Source organism: Callorhinchus milii, unplaced genomic scaffold (genome assembly GCF_018977255.1).
Source record: "Callorhinchus milii isolate IMCB2004 unplaced genomic scaffold, IMCB_Cmil_1.0 Scaffold3, whole genome shotgun sequence".
In the NCBI taxonomy this organism is placed as follows: domain Eukaryota; kingdom Metazoa; phylum Chordata; class Chondrichthyes; order Chimaeriformes; family Callorhinchidae; genus Callorhinchus; species Callorhinchus milii.
Window position 1 is genome coordinate 33,247,492 of NW_024704744.1, and position 24,040 is coordinate 33,271,531.

The 24,040-nt window shown below is 45.9% G+C and overlaps 1 protein-coding gene across 1 annotated transcript; it reads left to right on the top strand.

Moving 5' to 3' along the window:
• The first annotated feature begins 3,211 nt into the window (after positions 1-3,211).
• Positions 3,212-23,776, top strand: serinc1 (serine incorporator 1). The gene is given in 12 exon segments (XM_042333264.1): positions 3,212-3,355; positions 13,844-14,005; positions 14,505-14,667; positions 14,670-14,697; positions 15,397-15,476; positions 16,550-16,687; positions 17,366-17,535; positions 17,959-17,967; positions 18,154-18,235; positions 19,256-19,397; positions 21,158-21,388; positions 22,204-23,776. Coding segments are annotated over 12 exon segments (1,383 nt in total). The 5' UTR covers positions 3,212-3,316; the 3' UTR covers positions 22,343-23,776.
• The last annotated feature ends 264 nt before the right edge of the window (positions 23,777-24,040 follow it).

The window sequence follows — 24,040 nt, forward strand, 5'->3', positions numbered from 1 at the left end:
GTCTACACTCTGAGATGCTTCCATTGTGCGAGACATTTTATCAGAGGAAGAGCAGAGGAAGTGAAGGCCACTCAAGACATTTGATTTTTGTAGCAAGATTCCACTCAAGGCACAGTACACAGTAAATTTGTCATATTATTAACATGACTGCGGAGCAGTGTTTGAAGATGAGCCTCCCCAGAAATGCTGTCACAGAGATCTAATTCTTCTTATTATTATTATCTGCAATTTAAGATGAGGATTTCAAGTTGAATCCTCTGTGAGAAGTCCTGCCATGTATCTCTGTATCACAGCAGCCTCAAATTTCTATGCTACCAGTTCCTTTCAGTCACCAGCTGGAGATATAATACTGTATTGTGGAAGCCACCAGTCAGTATTTTGAGCCATTGATTAGATTTTCACTCCTCAAATTTTGGATGCTATAAAAAGAAAATAGAGTTAATTTAGACCTGGGTGGAATTTCTACCAGCCTAGTGTGCGTATGTATGGGAATATGGTAAATGTAATATGGTAAAGTGAGATTAACACCCAAGTACTTGTTATGTTGTATCAAATATAATTATTTATAAAAATCAAGGATTAACAGTTGATTGACTTCAGTTAATATTTCTCAAAATATTACAAGGAGTAATTATTAAAATTATTTTGGATATTTTCCTTTTAAATAAATCACACAGAATTGTTTGAAGGCTTCTCTGATGGCTTAGTCGGTAAAAGCATTTCCCAGTTTAGGCTATACAGTAAATAGAATTTGCTTGAATTCTGTGTAAATGTATTGTTCTCAGACAGGACAACTGTTGGGGACATTAAAGTTGCCTCCAGTCTCTGGGATAGAGAGAAAATCATCCAGGGTTTCTTTCTCCTAGCTTTTCAGGGACCACTGCTGGAAGGTGTGTTTGTGTGATCTTTAGATAGGGGCTTTAGGTGAGTACAGGATCCAACTTGGCTGTATTGCTTCTGGAGTTGAATAATCTGCCAACAGTTCACTGAAAAGGCTCACACATGAATACCAGCCATCTGTGCAACCTACTAGTGCCCTGGGAAATCTGCCCAAGCAGAAAAAAAAGACAGGCAGGAAAGAGAAAAAAAGGAGAAATAGGGGAATGGAAATGTGAAATGTTTTTGTTACATATTGTATCAGATGAATATTTTGTAGTGAACACTTTTGATTGTACAAAATGTTTTTTTTCTAAATGTAGCGTACCCTCTAGTGGTGTTTTTTTAAAATAATTTAACAGGTTTCAATAATGCTTATGGTTTGTTGTGAATTTAAATAATCATACTTGCTTTTAATATAGTTTATAACTTATAACATTGAAATGTTTCACAACACAACACACAGTGAGTAATTTTGAAGTCTATTGACTGTCTTTAAACAGGTAACTATAATGGCCAATCACTGCCAACAACATCCTATAACAACAATGAAATTAATGGCCAATTCATTTGTTCTAAGATTTTTCTTTGATAAATTTGGATGAGTGAGAAACAATGGCATTGGATTTTCCTGAGTGGTTCAGAAAAAATGACCTTCTGAAGTGCAAAGAATATCCAGATTCTTATCATGCTGGTAATTTAATGTTTTTTGCATAAAGACTTGAAATCTGATTCTGAGACTTTACAAATGCAAAATTTAAACATTTTGTCCCTCTAATTATCTTTCTTCTTCTCCAAAAGGCTGTAATTTATGCTGGGATATATGTTTATAGCTGCAGGTCGCCCTCTTGTGGCTTATCCTAGTTATAATTCTTAATATTTGACCTGGACAATCAAAAGCTACAGGAAGAAGACAATTATGAGTAACATCACAGACAAACATGGATTCTATTATCACCTCATGCCATCTCACCCTCACTTTCCAGCAGGAGTCACAAGAGATTTAGATCAGTCAGTAAAGACTAAGGATCCTACCGAAATTTATTGTAATGTTCATTCCTAACATTAACAATTCAAGATACAATAAAGGGAAAATGCATCAACATCACAGAATGAAATTGTAGAAAAGGAGTAAAAGAAAACTTCAATGTTTCTGTAGACATAGAACAAGAATAAATAGTTTAAAAGAATGAAGTCATTGGGGCATGGATTCTTCACTCAGCTACTGTTAACATTGTAAGCTGAAGCCCTGATGGGTAGGGTGGTCCTAGCTGGACAAGCATCAGGAAGCTCGTCAGACAATGCTTTTAATGCCAAACTGTGAGGTTTTAGTTGGTTAAACTCCAGCACTCTGGTCCTCAAACCTTGGCTTTTGCCAACCTGCACCCCAGGACTCCAAAATGCTACCTTGCATGAAGGGTGCTATATAAATGCAAGTTGTTGATACTTTCTGGAATTAGGTAAGCTGGATGCCGGAGAGAGTGAACGTTCCATTCCAAACATTGGAATTTCCATTTTTGGGTAGCATAAATTTAGTTTGGATACTAGTCTAAAGCAAGGTGATGGGTTTTCACATGTGTCAGACAACCGATATATTGTAAAGTGGAGTGACTGTGTATTTTGTGGGTGTTATGGGCAGAGATGTGAAAAATTGGGGCTGTTTTGCATTGAGAAAAAATGTTTACAGCATCAACAAACAATAACAAGAACTTGCATTTATATAACTCTCTTCACATGGGATAGTGTCTGGAACGCTTGGAAGAGTGTAACAGAGGCTTTTTAATGATGACGGTAAGTGGGAAGAGTGAGGGAATAAAGAGACTATTTGCACCGTTGTGAGAGGCATTTGCACTGGAGTTACCACAAGTAGAAGTGTGTAGTGGAGTCCTGTAGCTCAGTGGTTGGAGCACTCGCTTTGCAAGCGAGAGACCTGAGTTCAATTCCAGGCAGAGGGCGAAACCTTGGGCAAGTTTCCTTACTCCACACAGAGCCTAATAATAATCCCTCCAAAACCAAAAACAATAATAAATTGGTCATTTTCAATCTACGACTGTTTGTGGGACATTGCTGTGCACAATTGGCTGTCGCGTTCGCCCACAAATATACAGTCAATTCACTTTACAGTGTGTTCTGTGAAGCGCTTTGGGACGTCCTCCCGACGTGAAAAGCGCTATATCAAATGCAAGGATTATTATTATTATTATTGGCTGCTGCAGTTGGTGCTTTGTGTGTTTCTCCTCCTTCACGCTTTGCTGGCTTTGTCGCTGCGCATGCGCGCCAGGCCGGCGGAACCCAGGAGAGGCGGGGGGGCGGGGCCGGTGACGTCGGTCAGGTGACGGTCTATTCGGGTCGGCGGAGGAGGCGGAAGTGACGCGCGCGGGTAAACAAGCTGCCAGCGGCGTCACTGAGGCGCCATTTTCGGGGGAGCGCGAGGAGGACAATGGGTTCCGTGCTGGGCGCCTGCTCATTGGCCAGCTGGGTAAGTGCCGCGTAACCATGACAATGTCAGGGGGAGTGGGGGGGACAGTGTCAGGGCTGGGGGTGGGGGGGGATAGTGTCAGGGCTGGGGGGGGGGGGATAGTGTCAGGGCTGGGGGGGGGGGGGATAGTGTCAGGGCTGGGGGTGGGGGGGGGGATAGTGTCAGGGCTGGGGGGGGGGGGATAGTGTCAGGGCTGGGGGTGGGGGGGGATAGTGTCAGGGCTGGGGGTGGGGGGGGATAGTGTCTGGGCTGGGGGTGGGGGGGGGATAGTGTCAGGGCTGGGGGTGGGGGGGGGATAGTGTCAGGGCTGGGGGGGGGGGGGATAGTGTCAGGGCTGGGGGTGGGGGGGGGATAGTGTCAGGGCTGGGGGTGGGGGGGATAGTGTCAGGGCTGGGGGTGGGGGGGGGATAGTGTCAGGGCTGGGGGGGGGATAGTGTCGGGGGGGGGGGGATAGTGTCAGGGCTGGGGGTGGGGGGGGATAGTGTCAGGGCTGGGGGTGGGGGGGGATAGTGTCAGGGCTGGGGGTGGGGGGGGATAGTGTCAGGGCTGGGGGTGTGGGGGGGATAGTGTCAGGGCTGGGGGTGGGGGGGGGATAGTGTTGGGGGTGTGGGGGGGGATAGTGTCGGGGCTGGGAGTGGGGGGGATAGTGTCAGGGCTGGGGTGTGGGGGGGACAGTGTCAGGGCTGGGGGTGTGGGGGGGGATAGTGTCAGGGCTGGGGGTGGGGGGGGATAGTGTCAGGGCTGGGGGTGTGGGGGGATAGTGTCAGGGCTGGGGGTGTGGGGGGGGATAGTGTCAGGGCTGGGGTGTGGGGGGGATAGTGTCAGGGCTGGGGGTGGGGGGATAGTGTCAGGGCTGGGGGTGGGGGGGATAGTGTCAGGGCTGGGGGTGGGGGGGGGATAGTGTCAGGGCTGGGGGTGGGGGGGGGGGGGGGGGGGATAGTGTCAGGGCTGGGGGTGGGGGGGGGATAGTGTCAGGGCTGGGGGTGGGGGGGGGATAGTGTCAGGGCTGGGGGGGAGTGTCAGGGCTGGGGGGGGGATAGTGTCAGGGCTGGGGGGGGGGATAGTGTCAGGGCTGGGGGGGGGGGATAGTGTCAGGGCTGGGGTGGGGGGGATAGTGTCAGGGCTGGGGGGGGGATAGTGTCAGGGCTGGGGGGGGGATAGTGTCAGGGCTGGGGTGTGGGGGGGATAGTGTCAGGGCTGGGGGTGGGGGGGGATAGTGTCAGGGCTGGGGGTGGGGGGGGATAGTGTCAGGGCTGGGGGTGGGGGGGATAGTGTCAGGGCTGGGGGTGGGGGGGGGATAGTGTCAGGGCTGGGGGTGGGGGGGGGATAGTGTCAGGGCTGGGGGTGGGGGGGATAGTGTCAGGGCTGGGGGTGGGGGGGGATAGTGTCAGGGCTGGGGGTGGGGGGGGGATAGTGTCAGGGCTGGGGGTGGGGGGGGGATAGTGTCAGGGCTGGGGGTGGGGGGGGATAGTGTCAGGGCTGGGGGTGGGGGGGGATAGTGTCAGGGCTGGGGGTGTGTGGGGTATAGTGTCAGGGCTGGGGGTGGGGGGGTATAGTGTCAGGGCTGGGGTGTGGGGGGGATAGTGTCAGGGCTGGGGGTGGGGGGGGGGATAGTGTCAGGGCTGGGGGTGGGGGGGGGATAGTGTCAGGGCTGGGGGTGGGGGGGGATAGTGTCAGGGCTGGGGGTGGGGGGGATAGTGTCAGGGCTGGGGGTGTGGGGGGGATAGTGTCAGGGCTGGGGGTGTGGGGGGGATAGTGTCAGGGCTGGGGGTGTGGGGGGATAGTGTCAGGGCTGGGGGTGGGGGGGGATAGTGTCAGGGCTGGGGGTGGGGGGGGGATAGTGTTGGGGGGGGGGGGGGTGTGGGGGTGGGGTGGGGGGGATAGTGTCAGGGCTGGGGGTGTGGGGGGGGATAGTGTCAGGGCTGGGGGGGGGATAGTGTAGGGTGGGGGGGGGGGGATAGTGTCAGGGCTGGGGTGGTGGGGGGGGATAGTGTCAGGGGTGTGGGGGGGGGATAGTGTCAGGGCTGGGGTGGGGGGGGGATAGTGTCAGGGCTGGGGGTGTGGGGGGGGATAGTGTCAGGGCTGGGGGTGGGGGGGGATAGTGTCAGGGCTGGGGGTGGGGGGGGGATAGTGTCAGGGCTGGGGGTGGGGGGGGATAGTGTCAGGGCTGGGGGGGGGGGGGATAGTGTCAGGGCTGGGGGTGGGGGGGGATAGTGTCAGGGCTGGGGGTGGGGGGGGATAGTGTCAGGCTGGGGGGGGGGATAGTGTCAGGGCTGGGGGGGGATAGTGTCAGGGCTGGGGGGGGGATAGTGTCAGGGCTGGGGGGGGGGGGGATAGTGTCAGGGCTGGGGGTGGGGGGGATAGTGTCAGGGCTGGGGGTGGGGGGATAGTGTCAGGGCTGGGGTGGGGGGGGATAGTGTCAGGGCTGGGGGGGGGATAGTGTCAGGGCTGGGGGGGGGGGATAGTGTCAGGGCTGGGGGTGGGGGGGATAGTGTCAGGGCTGGGGTGGGGGGGGATAGTGTCAGGGCTGGGGGTGGGGGGGGATAGTGTCAGGGCTGGGGGTGGGGGGTAGTGTCAGGGCTGGGGGGGGGGGGGGATAGTGTCAGGGCTGGGGGTGGGGGGGGGATAGTGTCAGGGCTGGGGGTGGGGGGGATAGTGTCAGGGCTGGGGTTGGGGGGGATAGTGTCAGGGCTGGGGTGGGGGGGGATAGTGTCAGGGCTGGGGGTGGGGGGGGGGGATAGTGTCAGGGCTGGGGGTGGGGGGGGGGGATAGTGTCAGGGCTGGGGGTGGGGGGGGGGATAGTGTCAGGGCTGGGGGTGTGTGGGGGTATAGTGTCAGGGCTGGGGTGGGGGGGGTATAGTGTCAGGCTGGGGGTGTGGGGGGGATAGTGTCAGGGCTGGGGGTGGGGGGACGTGTCAGGGCTGGGGGGGGGGGGGATAGTGTCAGGGCTGGGGGTGTGCGGGGGGGGATAGTGTCAGGGCTGGGGGTGTGGGGGGGATAGTGTCAGGGCTGGGGTGGGGGGGGATAGTGTCAGGGCTGGGGTGGGGGGGGATAGTGTCAGGGCTGGGGGGGTGGGGGGGGGGGATAGTGTCAGGGCTGGGGGTGGGGGGATAGTGTCAGGGCTGGGGGTGGGATAGTGTCAGGGGTGGGGGGGGATAGTGTCAGGGCTGGGGGGGGGGGATAGTGTCAGGGCTGGGGGTGGGGGGGGATAGTGTCAGGGCTGGGGGTGGGGGGGGGGATAGTGTCAGGGCTGGGGGTGGGGGGGGATAGTGTCAGGGCTGGGGGTGGGGGGGGGATAGTGTCAGGGCTGGGGTGGGGGGGGATAGTGTCAGGGCTGGGGGTGGGGGGGGGGGATAGTGTCAGGGCTGGGGGTGGGGGGGGATAGTGTCAGGGCTGGGGGTGTGGGGGGAGGATAGTGTCAGGGCTGGGGGTGTGGGGGGGATAGTGTCAGGGCTGGGGGTGGGATAGTGTCAGGGGTGGGGGGGGATAGTGTCAGGCTGGGGGGGGGGGATAGTGTCAGGGGTGGGGGGGGGATAGTGTCAGGGCTGGGTGGGGGGGGGGATAGTGTCAGGGCTGGGGGTGGGGGGGGATAGTGTCAGGGCTGGGGGTGGGGGGGGATAGTGTCAGGGCTGGGGTGGGGGGGGGATAGTGTCAGGGCTGGGGGGGGGGATAGTGTCAGGGCTGGGGGTGGGGGGGGATAGTGTCAGGGCTGGGGGTGGGGGGGATAGTGTCAGGGCTGGGGGTGGGGGGGGGTAGTGTCAGGGCTGGGGGGGGGGGATAGTGTCAGGGCTGGGGGTGGGGGGGATAGTGTCAGGGCTGGGGGTGGGGGGGGATAGTGTCAGGGCTGGGGGTGGGGGGGGGATAGTGTCAGGGCTGGGGGGGGGGGATAGTGTCAGGGCTGGGGGGGGGGATAGTGTCAGGGCTGGGGTGGGGGGGATAGTGTCAGGGTGGGGGTGGGGGGGGATAGTGTCAGGGCTGGGGGGTAGTGCGGTGGGGGGGAAAGTGTCAGGGCTGGGGGTGGGGGGAAAGTGTCAGGGCTGGGGGTGTGGGGGGATAGTGTCAGGGGGTGGGGGGGATAGTGTCAGGGATGGGGGTGTGGGGGCTGTTAGTGTCAGGGCTGGGGGTGTGGGGCTGGGAGGTTATATGTCTGGGGTGGGGTGTTCCTGTCAGGGCTGGGGGTGTGGGGGGTGTTAGTGTCAGGGCTGGGGTGTGGGGGCTGGGGGTGGAGGTTATATGTCTGGGGTTGGGTGTTCCTGTCAGGGCTGGGCGTGTGGGGGGTTAGTGTCAGGGCTGGGGGTGTGGGGAGGATAGTGTCAGGGCTGAGGCTGTGGGGGGGGATAGTGTCAGGGCTGGGGGTGTGGGGGTGTTAGTGTCAGGCTGGGGGTGGGAGGTTATATGTCTGGGGTGGGGTGTTCCTGTCAGGGCTGGGGGTGTGGGGGGGGATAGTGTCAGGGGTGGGGGTGTGGGGGCTGTTAGTGTCAGGCATTGGGGGTGTGGGAGGGTATATGTCAGGGCTGAGATGAGGGGTGGGTGGGGTCTTAAAGTCAGGGCTGGAGGTCTATGGAGGGTGTTCACAGGAGCTGCTGTTAGTGTCAAGGTTGGGAACACCTGGGGAACTGCAGTTAGTTTCAGGGATGGGGAGAGGTGGGAGGAGGCTGCAGAGTGTCTCCGATGGGGTTGCTGAGGGGCTGCTGTTAGTGGCAGGGCTGGGCATAGCTAAGTGTCTGCAGAGGAACTATTGAGGGTCTGCTGAAGGGAGAGCAGAGGGTCTGAGTGGTATCCAGTCTCCACCCCGTGAACAGAGCAGACAACAAAGAGGAAGCCTATGTGCTGTCTGTGACCTCTGTCTCTCCCTATCTCTCTGGACGTTCAGCTGTTTTTTCAAAAAAAACATTTTAAGTGCTTTTAACTCAAATTGGTTGAATTTGTTCTTTTCTCTCTCTCTCCCTCCTCCTTCCTCCTAACACTCTCTCCTCCACCTCAATTGCAAAACAAGAAACTAGGACTGTGTGTGTTTGGTCCACGTGAGAGTTTGGTGGGATGGCTGATGTCATTTAACTTGTGCTGCTAAAATCATGAGTCATGCTGCACAGGCCTTTAAATAGATAATTGGTCCTGCAAAATTCCAAGGAGCAATGTAAATATTTTCTGTGAGATGTACATAAGCGAATAGTTTATTTTGACTCAAATCAAAGTGAATGGGCAGATTTTAGTGAGAACAGGGTGAAGATTGCTGCATTATGTGATTTCCTTTATAGGTTACATCAGGTGACTCATGTCGACATTTCCAATGCTTTTGTGAGATAATAGTGCTGATTTAGGTGGCGCATTTAAAGGGTAGCATTTTATTCTTCTGATGGTTGTTGGCAAAGCCACTATCTAGTGTGAAACTAAATCCTATAGATCAGGAGGGGCCCTGTTTTGATCCTTCAACTGTCCTTTCTACCCCACATCCGTGCCATGACCATTCTGCCTTCCCCCACCTCCGCAACATTGTCTGGCTCCACTGCTGCCTCAACGCTCAGGCCACCAAAATCCTGATCCACGTATTCATCACATCTAGACTCGACTATGCCAACTCCCTGCTTGTCGGCCTTGCCAACTCTCTCCTCCACAAGCTGCAGATCATCCAGAACTCTGCAGCTCGTGTCATCTCCCACACTGTGACCCTATCAACCCCACCCTCGGCTGGCTCCACTGGCTCCCCATCCCCCAGAGGATAGAGTTCAAAATTCTCACCCATGCATTCAAGACCCTCCACGGCCTTGCTCCTTCCTACCTGTGCGATCTGCCGACCCCATATCAACCTGTCCGCTCCCTCCACTAAGCAGGCTGTGATTGTGTATTTTGTAGCGAATGCAGCAGATTATCATTTGCTTCATAATAAGCCATGTACACTATAATATAGGAGTCCCCAGCCCGACGCACTCCACCAGCAGATTATCATTTGCTTCATAATAAGCCATGTACACTATAATATAGGAGTCCCCAGCCCGACGCACTCCACCAGCGGCGATCGGGCCTTCAGCCTTTCTGCCCCTACTCTTTGGAACTCCATTCCACATTCCCTTCGACATGCTCCCTCCCTTGCCTCCTTCAAGGCGTATCTCAAAACCATCATCTTCGTCCGAGCCTTCGGCCAGCCTCCTATCCTCCCTGCCCTCCACCCTCCCCGATCCTGACCCACAGCTCGGGTCCAAATCCCTGACTGTCCAGTGCCTCATGACGTGAAAGGCACTATGCAAATGCAAGTTTGTATTTGTATTGCTCTGGTTTAGCTGATTCGTGCTCGGATATAGCAAATGGTCTCACTGCCTTTTGGTTATGAATGAGAAAAAACAGTCTGGTTTCTTGCACCTCATAAATATGCAGTGAGCCCGGCTGGAAGGTGGATGTGAGTGTTTGGATGCAGTTGAGAACATGATCAGGTTTGATTGTGATGCCCTTCATTCACTGTCAACGTGTAAAGAAAGGCCACTTGGTGAGGTAGGTCAGTAACTGTAAAACTAGCAAGAGTAAATATCTTAAGGCAAAGGGAAAATATGAGCAGTAAAAAACTTCTGGAAAGGGTTAAAATATCATTCTCTCACTTGTATGTCTTTAGGAACATTGCAATACCTGACCAGGCTCTGCTGGTGTCCCACACACTCGCTCCCTTGTGAATCTATATTGCACCCACTATGGCTGTGATATTTTCTATAATGGGATACCCAAACTGCACACAATACCCTACTGTGGCCAAACCAACACCCTGACAAATTCATCATTGTCTCCTTACTTTTGTATTCAACACAGCTATATCACATCCAGTTTCCCACTTTCCCCTTTTAAGGCACGTATTCACTCATCTTCTGTGTTCCATTCACCTGTGCTTTATAAGTTCCTTAAGCAATGAGCAACATAGTCTTAAACAATACATGGATATAATTAACCTGCTTTTTATTGTTGTAACATAACATGCCCTCTTTCATATTTATGAATACTGTGAACAACGTGGAACTCATAATAAACATCTCAAACCATTAACTCCAAACAGCCCATTTCATTTATGCTTTTTATTGCTATTGCAGTTTACAGTCCAGCTGCCTAGCATTACAATTAATTCCATTAACCTCAACCAGCTTCAAAAAACTTTGCATGTGAATTTTTTACTATACATCATAATCAAGTCAGGAAGACTCAAAAGTGCTTCACAGGATTTACTGTACAGTAAATATTGTGTATTTTGTAGCGAATGCAGCAGATTATCATTTGCTTCATAATAAGCCATGTACACTATAATATAGGATTCCCGTGAATAGTTAATTGTTCTGTAATTCACTTGCTTTCTTGAATAATCCCAACAGGTTTTGGAAATTTGTTTCAGTACCAGGCTTGACTAAATCAATTGTCTGCTCTCTGAACTTCCCAACTCTACCCTCCGCAGCCTATTACCCCATCCGTATCCAACTCCACTTATGCTCATTTTAAATCCCTCCACAATCTTACCCCATCCTATTTCTGTAACCTTGTAAAAGCCTACCAGCCTGCCTTCTCCCTCCATTAAGCAGGCATAGGTGTGCTTCATGTCTCCCACCCACCTGCCACATTATCAGCCTTTCTGCCCCCATCCTCTGGAACACCGTCCCGGAGACCTTTCACCTTGCCCCTCTCCTCCTTCAAGGTCTGTCTCAAGATCTTCCTTCTTGACCGTGCCCTCAGTCATCCTCTTTCCTCCCCATTCCCCTTGCCCCCCAACTCTCCCGAATCCAACCCCCAGTTTGGATGCAAACCCGCAACTGTGCAGCACCCTGGGACTCCCTCTCGACATGATAGGTGCTATATAAATTCAAGTTGTTGTTGTTGAAATGTAATTACAGTATTTCTAAATCCATGCAGACCTACATTTTTTGACCATTGTTTATTCTTGAGTGTTTAACTTACCGATTGATGTCTCTCTTATTATTAATATTGAGACAATTAATACACCGAGGGGACTATCCCTGCTGGGGGGAGAGGGGGGGTCTGATTTGGAATTTCAGGTTGACTCTTGTGGATCTCTTGTTGTATTTTATTTTTGGATTATTATTCAAATAATAACATAGTATTTGTTTGGGAGGTGAAAGGAATAAAGTTGGGATAAAAGAAATGTTGTCTGATTAATGGGTGTTGACAAGTAGTGTCCCCTAGGGATTGATGCTAAGACCCTTGTGTGTTTATATATTTGTGGATATAGAATTGAGAATAATAGATGAAGAACTGCCCAAATCTAACAAAACTGAGAAGTGGCCGGGGTGAGCTAAGTGGCCTAGTTATATGTTGAAAGCATCAACGTGGCATCAGCACCGAATGTGGATGATAATTGTCACAATAACTCACTATTTGGTCTTTGTAGACACATATTTTGCAAATTGTATAATTCTCAATAGATTTCTAAAATGTGGAGCAGCAACTTCTCAAGTTGCCACTTTTCCAAAGCCAGAGTGGTGTGCTGTCTCAGGCAGATTACCTCATTCCCCATAAACTGGCCGAGCTGTGCACGATAATGATACTAAAAATTATACTTTCACTCCACATCTTGCTGCCTTCGCTCCCTCCGCTCAACAATTGGAGGCCGTGTTTTTAGCCACGATGTCCCGAATCTCTGGAGCTCCTTGCCTCAATCCCTCAACCTTGCCTCCTTTCTGCCTGTCTTTAAATCACACCTGAAGACTTCGCTCTTTGACTGTGCTTTCAGTCACCCTCTCATCCCCTTTTGGCTTACGGTTAAACCACACTGCTGTTAAGTACTCTCTAGCACTTAAGCACTATATAAATACAAATTGTTGATTTTGTTGTTGGGAAGACGTCTCAAAGTGCTTCACAGGATATGTTTCACAGGATAGGTTAATTCTAGGTTAATTCTGGAAAACTTAAATGCATACAATAATAACAAAAGGAAAATTGTGCCTAGTTTTAGCTGGATGTAAATGTCTAAGCAAATACTCGTAATTTATTTTTATACTTTAATGCTATTATTAAAGCATTAATCCTGACCCAACTGTCCAGCGCCTTGGGACGTCCTCCCGACGTGAAAGGCGCTCTATAAATGGAATCTTGTTGTTGTTATGTTCAGACTTCATAACTTCTGTAAACTATCCAATTTGAGAGCCACAACTTGCATTGCCCTGTGACATTTGTGACCTTTGTGAGCAAGTGGTGATTGTGTACATTACTGAGATGCTCGAGGCGGTCAGGGAAGAAGCTGACAGCTGCTCGTCCTGTTTATGATATGAAGCATCACATGATGGAGATTCTGCTGTCCGGGAANTTTTTTTGCAAGAGCATTACACTGCATTTTCTCAGGAGCTATAAACAATCTTTTACTGTTAGTGAAACTGGACTGAATGTATCAATGCTGAAACCATCTACAGTTCTAAGAGGAAAATGTTTATGAGGGAGTTTAGAAAAAACGCAAAGAGGTTCTAAATTGCAGTATTTCTGAATGGGATTCATTCATTATTTGGAGTTATTATGTAAAGGGACTTGCTCTGATAACTGTGTGTATTCCCTCCTGACATAATCTATTTCCATAGAGGAATTGCATATTAAGGATTAAAAAATGCCATGAGACAGACCAAAGCTTTTTATTTTAGCTGGAGTGGAGGTTAACACGTCCTGCATATCCTTAAAATGAGAATCAAACCCCAAACATTGCAAGATAGAAAATATCCATGTTTAAAATGTTATTTCAAATACAGCAAACAGACCATCAAAATCTGTTTAGATTAAATTAAGTGTTGAGGTGAACAAACATGGAGAATGCTGCGAATGTGAAATAAAGGAAATATACAACAAAAGTGCAGTAATTTGATCCGGTTAAGGTTTCAGGTGAACTGGTGGACAAATATAGACCTGTTTTCCTCTTCCAAATGCTGCCGGAGTAGCCTTGCAACGTTTTGGTTTGCATGTTGTGCATTTCCAATATTTTTCAGTCTTTGCTCTGACATGCTACAGTATTTCTTAATATTCGATTCTGTCAGCCTGGCACAGTGGTGGCATTCTCGCCTTTGAGTCAGAGGTTATGGATTCAAGCCCCACGTCGAGATTTGGAAATATAGTCTTAAGATGACACTCCAGTGCAGGCTGGAGGTAAGTTGCATTGTCGGAGGTGCCGCCTTTTGGTTGAGATATTAGCCCGAGGTCTCATCTGCCTATTCAACTTGACGTTAAAGATTCCATGGCACTATTCAAAAAGAAAGTTTCTCCTGGTGTCGTGGGCAACAATCCCCCAAATATATTTTTTCAAATAGTCACTCACTCCCTGGCTGTTTGTGGGCCAATGCAGTGCACAATTCGCTGCCGCATTTCACTCACAAAATACAGTCAAAACCATTTTACAGTGTATCCTGTTAAGTGCTTTGAGACATCTTGGTGACATGAAAGGTGCTATATCAGATGCAAGGATTATTTTATTATTGCTATTGTGCTAAGGCACAGTGTTTATTGGCTCTTGCTCCCTTTTCCCAGGTGCCATGTTTATGTGGCAGTGCACCATGCCTGCTGTCTGGATGCTGCCCAAGTGGAAAAAATTCTACGGTGACTCGTTTGATCTTCGCCTTTTTCCTCCTGCTGGGAGTAGGGGTGGCTTGTATTATGTTAATGCCAGGAATGGAAGAGCAGCTTAAGAAGGTTAGTTATCTATAGACAGTGGCTTCCACCTGTGTTTTTGTAGTGAGGTTTATTTAGTATTTTAACAAAAGGCCTTTTGGCAGGCCAGATATACTCAATCAGATAGCAATGTTGCAACCTCAGAATGCTGTTGATCAAACAAAATCTATGTCTACTGAAGGCATGCATGTTGTTCTTTTGCTTGAAACAATTCAATTATTGTTAATGTTCTTGAGCTTCAATGAATGCCTCGGTATTAAGTATAAGGGTAACTGCAGTACTCATTATACGCTTAAAATATAAAATATTAAGTTCCAGGAGATTTGAAGAATGATTGGTCATCTAACCTGCAGGATAGTCAGCCTTTTCGAATGCAAAATTGTTTTCAAATCAGAATTGTGCGTTATATTTCAAAATGCTTCATTTTAATTACTTCTGCTTTGAATATAGTTTGAAAATACCGTTTATTAATTTTTTTGTAAAAAAGTGACTAAAACGTCTTCTTTTCCTCCTCCCGAAGATCCCGGGATTTTGCGATGGAGGAATGGGCACCTCCATTCCTGGCATCCACGGTCAGGTGAACTGTGATGTGCTGGTTGGATATAAGGCTGTGTACCGGGTTTGCTTTGGCATGGCCATGTTCTTTCTCCTCTTCTCCTTATTGATGATAAAAGTGAAGAGCAGCCAGATCCACGAGCCGCAGTACATAATGGGTAAAGCGCACAACACTTTCCTTTTTTTTCTAAACTGACTGCTGAATGCAGGACTGGAAAGTATTGGGGATATGACTGTCCAGCCATTAAGTCTTCAGCAATAATATCTTTACAATACAATGGCTTTTTAATACTTAACCAAAAAGTTTTCCCTTCTGTTGTTACAAAAAATGTTAAAACCGAGCTCCGTCTGCGTATCCAAGTGGACTTTTAAGATTCAACGACATTATTCAAAAAGAAAGGGAGTTTCTCCCCGTGTCCTGGCCAACATTCCCCAAATAAAATTGATCACTTGCTTCATGGCTGTTTGTTGGGACATTGCTGCATGCAAATTGGCTGCCACAATACACAGTCATTGTACTTTACAGCATAATCTGTGTATCACTTTGGGACATCCCTCCAATGTCAAAGGCGCTATAACAAATAGAACCATAATAATCCTTCCAACACGAGAAGCTACAGCATAGGAGGAGGCCATTTCGCACATTAAGATTATCCTGGTGTAAACTCCTTCACTTGAGCTAGTCTCTGGTCTCAATTCATTGTTCTTTCCTCATTTATATCACTCTTCAAATTTAATTTTTTATCCAGTTCACCAGTAAGATTTGGTTTCATGCTTGGTAATGGGTTTAGCAATGGGCTCTCGTATTTTAAAATGACCTGTTGTCAATAATGATTGACCAGTTCTGTTTCTTCTAGGTTCTGGTTTTTCAAGTTTATTACTATGGTTGCCATCACAGTGGGAGCTTTCTTCATTCCTGAAGGACCCTTTACAACAGGTTTGTGTGAATACATCAGTAGCATAGCTGGTTAACACTACTCTTGAAGGATTTTCTGGAGTCCTGCAACTCAGTGGTTGGAGCACTCGCCTTGCAAGTGAGACACCTGGGTTCAATTCCAGGCAGGGTGAAACCTTGGCCAAGTTTCCTTACTCCACACGCCTAATAATAATCCCTTCAAAGCAAAACAATAATAAATTGGTCATTTTCAATCCACAACTGTTTGTGGGACACTGTTGTGCGCAATTGGCTGCCGCTTTTCGCCCACAAATATACAGTCAATTCACTTTACAGCATATTCTGTGAAGCGCTTTTGAGACGTCTAGAAGACGCGAAAAGCGCTATATCAAATACAAGGATTATTATTTATTATTTTTGAACACTGCTTATTAGTAAGCGTTTTACTTGTTATCTTGCTGGAGTAAATCTGAACAAAATTACAGTAGAATATATCCTAAATTATGTTAGTGTAGCAGTGTGGTAGAAAGTAGACTATTAAATCAGAATTAGCTGTTGATTTGGGGATTGGGTGTTATGATGGTTAGAATATTGAGTAAATGGGTTCCATCAGCCAAGACAAACGAGAAGGAAGTCTTCTAAGAGTTATAAGTAACCATGTCAATCCCATTCTGCCAACTTGGTTCAGTTTGTAGCATTCGTGTGTCAAGACGGTTGTGGGATCAAGAGTTTACAGTCTAGGCTGACACTCTAATAAAGTGTTGGAGGAGCATTGACACATGAGAGATATAACAAACAGGCAGGTTGGGAGACAGGGAGAGATAGAAGGGTTGACACAGTGAAACATTACAGTAACAGAACAGGTATAACTCCTGTGAAACAACTTTTAGTTGTAGCAGTAGCCAATTTGTATTTTGTGCGATGGCCAATTATCTACAATGCGGTTGGACCCATTTATTGCATATAATCTGTTCACTTGGAACTCATAGTCTATGCTGATTCCGAAGAATATTAGTTACTACATTTAACAGCATTTACCTGTAACATGCTTTGAGATGTTTCAATGTTTAAGTTGATAACATTTAAGATTTTGTTTTATTCCTCGTTTTTTCCAGTCTTGTTCTATGTTGGGATGGCTGGCGCCTTCTGTTTCATTTTGATCCAACTGGTGCTGTTGATTGACTTTGCCCACTCATGGAATGAATCCTGGGTCGAAAAGATGGAGGAAGGCAACTCTAGGTGCTGGTACGCAGGTGAGGGAGCGTGCTGGTACGCAGGTGAGGGAGCGCGCTGGTATGCAGGTGAGGGAGCGCGCTGGTACGCAGGTGAGGGAGCGCGCTGGTACGCAGGTGAGGGAGCGTGCTGGTACGCAGGTGAGGGAGCGTGCTGGTACGCAGGTGAGGGAGCGTGCTGGTACGCAGGTGAGGGAGCGCGCTGGTACGCAGGTGAGGGAGCGTGCTGGTACACAGGTGAGGAAGCGCGCTGGTACACAGGTGAGGGAGCGCGCTGGTATGCAGGTGAGGGGGTGTGCTGGTACACGGGTGAAGAAGATTTCAGTGAATTTTTTAGTTAAAGGAGAAGGAAATTGCCGGGCTCCTAATCATTCTGATGTGCAGTAGTTAGCACCCACAGGTAGAGAAGAAAAGCAAGCTCTTGATAATTGGTAATTGTTCTAGCTTGTCCTGAACTGTCCTGATGCCAGCTGCAGGCATCCTCTGGGATGGCAATAGCTTTGTACTCCTGTTTTATTTTCAGACCAACTGTGCGCATGTTTTTTTCCTTTCCCATTTATCTAGTATACAAATGTGTTTGCTGTAAAACTAATGTCTGTATTAGAGGCATGAAAAGCATAATTAGCTAAACATACATGCGTTTTAGAAATAAAAACCATGTAAGGCAGTGGCTTTCAATGTGTGCATACTTTCTTACAGCACTGTTGTCAGCAACAGGAATGAACTACGTGTTATCGCTGGTTGCTGTCGTCCTCTTCTACTGTTATTATACACACCCTGAGGGTTGCACTGAAAACAAAGTCTTTATCAGCTTAAACATGTTACTGTGCATTGCTTCTTCTATCATGTCAATCCTACCCAAGATCCAGGTATGATATAGCAGCATAAAGAGGCTGAATCTCAGTCTGGAAATTGACAACAGTGACTCGCTTTTAACTACTACCTGCAAGGTGTTCTTGTTCCATTATAATAGACTACTTTCTCACACAAGGAATAGAGCGATATAGATGAGAGGAATAGGAGGGGTGGGGGTGTGGAGTTTCAACATCGGCTCAAACTAGTTAAGTCTAAATGGCCTGTTTCCATGCTGTATCACTCTTTGTAAGCAACTATGTAAATAGTAAAGAGAATGATTGCTGGATATTTGATAGAATTCTAACCAGATAGATAATTTAATAACCAAATATAACTGAGCTTGGTAACAGCATCTTTAAATGTAGGGCTTTGTTAAATCTTGTAAGTGAATGGTGAATTGAGATGTGGGTATTAGATGTCCAGAGTTCATTGTCCAGTTTGCTAATGTTTGTCTAAGAGAGGCAGATTACTGTGTGCCTGTTGTGGCACTAAAGCTGATTATAAAGGGGTTTATAAATTCTAATGCCATCAGTGAATGTAAGTTCACTATGAGAACAGTTGCCATAAATTAAGCAGCCTGTGTGTAATATATTGTCTGCTAATGGCTTGGTGATGCGATTACAGGATCTCAGCCCCGATCTGGTTTGCTGCAATCCTCCATCATCACCCTGTACACCATGTATTTGACATGGTCTGCAATGACCAATGAACCAGGTACTTTTATCTTCACTTGGTATGAAGTTGGGTCCTAAATTTGTTTGTTAGCTTATTTTTGGGTCACAGTGAATGTGTTGTAATGTTAACTATTATAAAAAAGTGATGTTTGGTCCAGTATTTTAAAGGAATTCTATTTTTAACTACTATTGTCATTGTGGCTACTATCCATTTACCGACATGCTAACTTGCTCCCATATTTCATTTCTGTGATTGTTATACTTCTTTGTGATATGTTAAGAGAAAAGAAAAGGAAAAAACTTCCACTGATGAATTGCCTCATAATCAACTTGATTTGGTGTTGAAATTTGTTTTTCATACTGAGAGAGTTAACAGCATTAGAAAATGTCAAAGCAAGTTAATATCATCCGTACCGTTGAATCATGTCAACAGAAAAAGACCTTAAAGGAATTGTGGGCATAATTGATCCAGCTATATCCCTTATTCTTTTAAAATGTACATTTTTAATATACCTCATGATAGTAAATATTTGGATCTGACTGGTCCTGCGCCTCACATCTTGTTTCCTTTCCAGACAGATCACTGAATTGTGATCAAGAAATTGTGAGAAAGACTCTAGGCTGAATTTCCTCCCTATCCCGGAGCACTGAGGCTAACAGAATAGTGTAACCTGAGATCAGCTAACTTATCATAGAGCAGGGATCAAATCTGGGATCTTCCTTCGATAGGCTGTTTTACAGCATGCAATGACAATTTAATAGTTTGTCTTTATAGTGCATTAGAACATCATATCTTTTTGCAGATTATTCCTTCTCTTCCTCATTCTATAACCTAATGTATTGATTCCCAAGTTTGCAGTAAATCAATACTTGATAGTAAATATTTGTATCAGTACAGCGTATAGGAAATAATTTTTTTTTTAATAGAGGGTAGCTGTAACTTGTACCACCGGTATGATGCTAAAAAAATGCTACATAAGCGTTTATTGGATAAAATAATTGTGAGGGTGTTGGAAGCCATTGCTGATACTGAGAACAATCAATGTCTAATTTGATACAGACAGGAAATGCAACCCCAGTTTGCTCGGCATGATTGGATACAACAACACGGGAACTCCTGTGCCAGGTCAAGTGGTCCAGTGGTGGGATGCACAAGGAATTGTGGGGCTGATCCTGTTTCTGCTCTGTGTTCTTTATTCAAGGTCAGTAGTGAACAAATCTATGTCCTGGACTCTCACTTTATTTCCGGTTATTCCATATGCTTCATAATTTCATTTGAACGGGAATTGTTTTTTTGCAAGCAAGCAAACCTTGACTCAAATGTTATTTTGAGCAAGAACTTTCAGCACAAGCTAACTTTGGAAGCCCTCATCTGATTAATTAAACATTTCTACCCAAGTGGTTTTCCACAGTGTGACTGCAGGGCTGTATATGTATATTTTTTTATTTTGTATTTTAATCTCCATGCAATATTTGTATCCTGTACAAATATTTAGGAAGTTTTTTGTTAGTGATTTCCATCTATTTAAAAGCTTGCCTGATTTGTTAGACAGATGATATGACCTGGTAAAGTTATTTTGAAGTGTAAGGTCACTGGAACAACATCGCAGTTCATATAATGGGAGTCAAAATAGGTAATTATTACAATGTGGAACATTCTGTTCATAGATGTGTCCTGATTGATAAATACCACAAGGTACTTTGTTAAAATGGTTTTAACAAAAGAAATTTTGTCACTTAGATATTTTCTCACAGTGTCACTTTTTACCCTGCTGCCACTGAGGTCCTAGTGCCCGTGTTTCTTAATGTGGCACTGCAATGCTGGAATCCCTTCTGTTGACCAAAACTATTTTAATAAAATGAGGAAGTTTATTACTCTGTGGGTGTGACAGACTGGGACATCTCCGGCAATAGAATGTCCCATATTATAATAATTATCACCAGTGATAAATGATCACACCAGATATGGTACTTTTCACTTTGACAGAATTTCTTCATGTTATTATTAATAATAAATGAATTGCATTTGATGTACAGTGCAGTTTACATTCATATAGTGCCTTTCACATTGGGAGCATGTCTCAAACTGCCTGAAACAGTTGGCTGGGCATCCTCTCTGGGTGGTGGGGGGATAATCTAGCACTTTATCAGATCAAAACTTTTCAAAGCACTAAGTTTTATGTTATGTGTACCTGAGTGTGAATTTGTGGGCAAATGAGGCAGCTAATGTGTGTATAGCAGGATCTAATAAGCAGCTGTGAAGTGTGTGATCAATTTTATCTGGCTGAGTGTTGGCCAGGATGGTAGGATCAACTCCCTTCTCTTTCCGAAAACTGTCATGGATTCCTGAACAGGTAGATGAGACTTTGATATAATGTCTCATCTAAAAGACTGATAGCTGCACTGCACTCTGATAGTGCAGTGCAGCTCCAGCATTGAACTGGAGTATCAGCCAAGACCAGGGAGGTCAAACCAGCAGCCCGAGGGCCAATTTCATCTGTTCCCTCCAGTTCATCTAGCCCACACGCTGCTGCTATAACCCGTAAATGGAAGGGAAACACAAAATATTGCTTATGTGGCCTGAGGACGTTTCTCAAATGGGGCATCTAGCCCTCTGCAACTAAAAGGTTGGACCACCCTGGCCTAGACCATGAGCTTTTAGTTGCCAATGGGACACTTAAATCCACGAGCTTCTGACACAGAGGCGAGAGTACTCCTTAGACACAGAGGCGAGAGTACTCCTTACTGAGCCAGGCTGCCACCTAGACAAAAGTCATTGGTTTCTTAAAACCTCACAAATGGTATGATTGAGAAATACTATAAGATGAGCCATCTGTGGTGTGAATGGAGGGAATTGCAGGGATTGTTATTGAGGCATTCTGCAATCCATTGTAAAAATAATTATATTTGATGCTTTTTCTGATCCAGTGTGTTGACATTAAACATTTACATTTTCCCACAGCATCCGGACATCTACCAACAGCCAGGTGAACAAGCTGACCATAACTAGCGACGAGTCCACACTGATTGAGGAAACAACTGCTCGCTCGGAGGGTTCCTTGGAGGATGGGAACCAGGCACATCATGCAGAAGACAACGAGAAAGATGGTGTTACCTACAGCTACTCCTTCTTTCACTTCATGCTCTTTCTGGCATCCCTGTACATCATGATGACTCTAACCAACTGGTACAGGTATGCAAAAGATTTTAAGTAGAAATTATCCAGCAAAACCTACTAGTCTGTTACACACACATTACAGATTTGATTGTAAATTCATGCATTTCAAAGTGCTGTCAGTCCCAGGTTTTGTTAATCCTGGGCAGCTGTGTATTGCTTTCTATTCAAGCAAAATATATTTCAGGTATGAACTGAATTTTTTTTTAAAACTTCAATGCACTAGTCTGCAAAATCAAGTAATTAAAATACATTAAAATCTTTAAGCAGTGAATATTCAGTGAAAGCTATTGCACGACCGCACAGCGCAGTTCTGGCATCAAACATTTGTTTGTCAGGAGAGATTTGTATTTCCCTTTGAAAGTGATCACAGAAAATGTCAAGTCACAAATGTCAATTTGAATACTGAAAAGAGTTTTGCCGCAATTTTATTTTACTCAGACAGGTATTATTTTAGTTGACTTTCATTTGAGAAGGCCGATTAGAGAACATGTTGTTGCACACTTACAATGTGTTTAAATAGCCATGAACATGTCTCCGTAAGCAAATTGTCAGGGAGAATTATCTGAGACACATGCTTTCTGCTGAAGCCAAGGTGGCTGTGAACCAGATTGAGACCCTTTGTGAGCTGCTCTTGGCTCCATGGTTTGACAACGCTGAACTAAGTAATTGTGAATATTAACCCACTAAATACTGAACAATAGATATAGGAACATTGGAACACTCTTATGGCCAGTATATGCTTCCTAAGGTTTGGTACCCAAAACTACACACAATATTCCAAATTTTATAAAACTGTACTGTATTTTGGCTGACTCTTTCTTCTTTTGCAGTCCTGACTCTTCATATGAAATGATGACAAGCAAATGGCCTTCGGTTTGGGTGAAGATTTCCTCCAGCTGGATTTGCATCGTGCTCTATGTGTGGACCCTGGTTGCTCCACTTGTTCTCACAAACCGTGACTTTGACTGAAGAGACTGAATTGAAAAGCGTGTCATTTTCTGCTATTGCAGCATATTGTTTAGTTTGTTCTTGTGACTAGATTTCATATTTAAGGCAGTATTTGAAAGTGATTATATATGCTATAAATATCTGTGTGCTACCTTGTGGTAGATTTTGTTTGTTAACTTGATTAATATAGCATGATTGAAGTGAGATATAGTAGCTGTGAAAATGACTAAAAAGCAATGTTATTGAACTATTGCAATTTATTCTTGAACTCCATCCTTATTCTGGAACAGAACTAATATACGTCAACCTATTTGGCATGCATTCAGAGGTCACTGCATCTCAGAATAAAAATGAATCGTCTCATCCAAGTTCCAAGTGGGTGATAGCTTACAGTAAACAACTCTCCTTAAATTGGCAGTAAATTGACACTGGCTCAAAGGCTAATGTGGAAAATGAGAAACATTAACAATAGTGTGTAGTTGAGTGCTCTTTAGAGGTCAAAACTGGGACACATTGGAGGAGAGAGTATCTTCCTAAACTGATTTATGTCCTGCTTTTTGTCAGATGCTAATTCTTGGTGTGCAACAACATTTATTTCAGTGAATTTATCAATGGGTTTCCATTGTCTACATTGGTAGTTTTTTTTTAAACGAGCTTTAGTTCTGTGAATTGAGTTATTCCTATTCTTTATTACTTGCTGTAACAGTTTATTTCTGAATTATTGATATTCAATTGTAGTAACTCAATGTTGACAGTGAGCTTTGTGCTTCAGGATTGTTGCATTTAGTTTTAGGGATGTGCATTGTGGTAGTTTTGAACCACTCCATGAAGTGCAGCACAGTAACCTTCATAATTATATTAGAAATTATGGTGAGGTGAGTCATAATTATTGCAAAGTGAAGTCTTTCCCAAGATTACGTCTGGTTTCAGGCGCAGTATTGTTGGATTATAAGAAAGCCTCAATGTTTAATCCATGCCTAACCTTTTGATATTGGTGCAAAAAATTCTTGTTTTAATTTTTAAGGAATCACGATCCAAGTTCTGCTCTATTTTAAACACTAATTTAAAAGTCTTTCAGTTTAGGTCGTGAGAAGTGAATTTAAATCACCTAAGTTTTTCTTAATTTTCGTATTGCAATACGTATTTTGTATTTTCGTTAGTTAAGTGAGTACATTTCAGGTTATCACTAAAGAAAGGGGAAAAGGAGCTATTAGTCACTGAGCACAACAATATTTGACAATTTTCTTTCTTTAAAAGATCTAAACCCCCAGTACAAGATACTGCTCGTACGCACCAGACACTTTGAAATACTGACATAGGAAAGATTGCGATTTAATTATGTATTGTGATGAGAATGTTTTGCATTAATATTGCGTTCATTTATGGGGCATTTACAAATGACGCTGTTTGAAGTGTATTGTAACCATTGGCAAATAAATCTTTGCAGAGCAAAAATAATTGGATGGCTTATTTTCCAAAGTGTCTTATCTCAACTACTTAACAAGATAAATTGGGATGGCTCTGCTTCACTTTTTCTGTTAAGATTTAACATTTTTATGGTCATGGTCATACTTAACTGATGTTGATTTCACTGCTTGTTTAACTGTCTACAAATTATCATTACTGCAATTGTTTTTTTAATGCTAAGAAATGTGATCCTAAATTTCTACGGTAGCGCTCCAAGGTGGTATTTTTGTTCTTTCTGCATACACCATGATT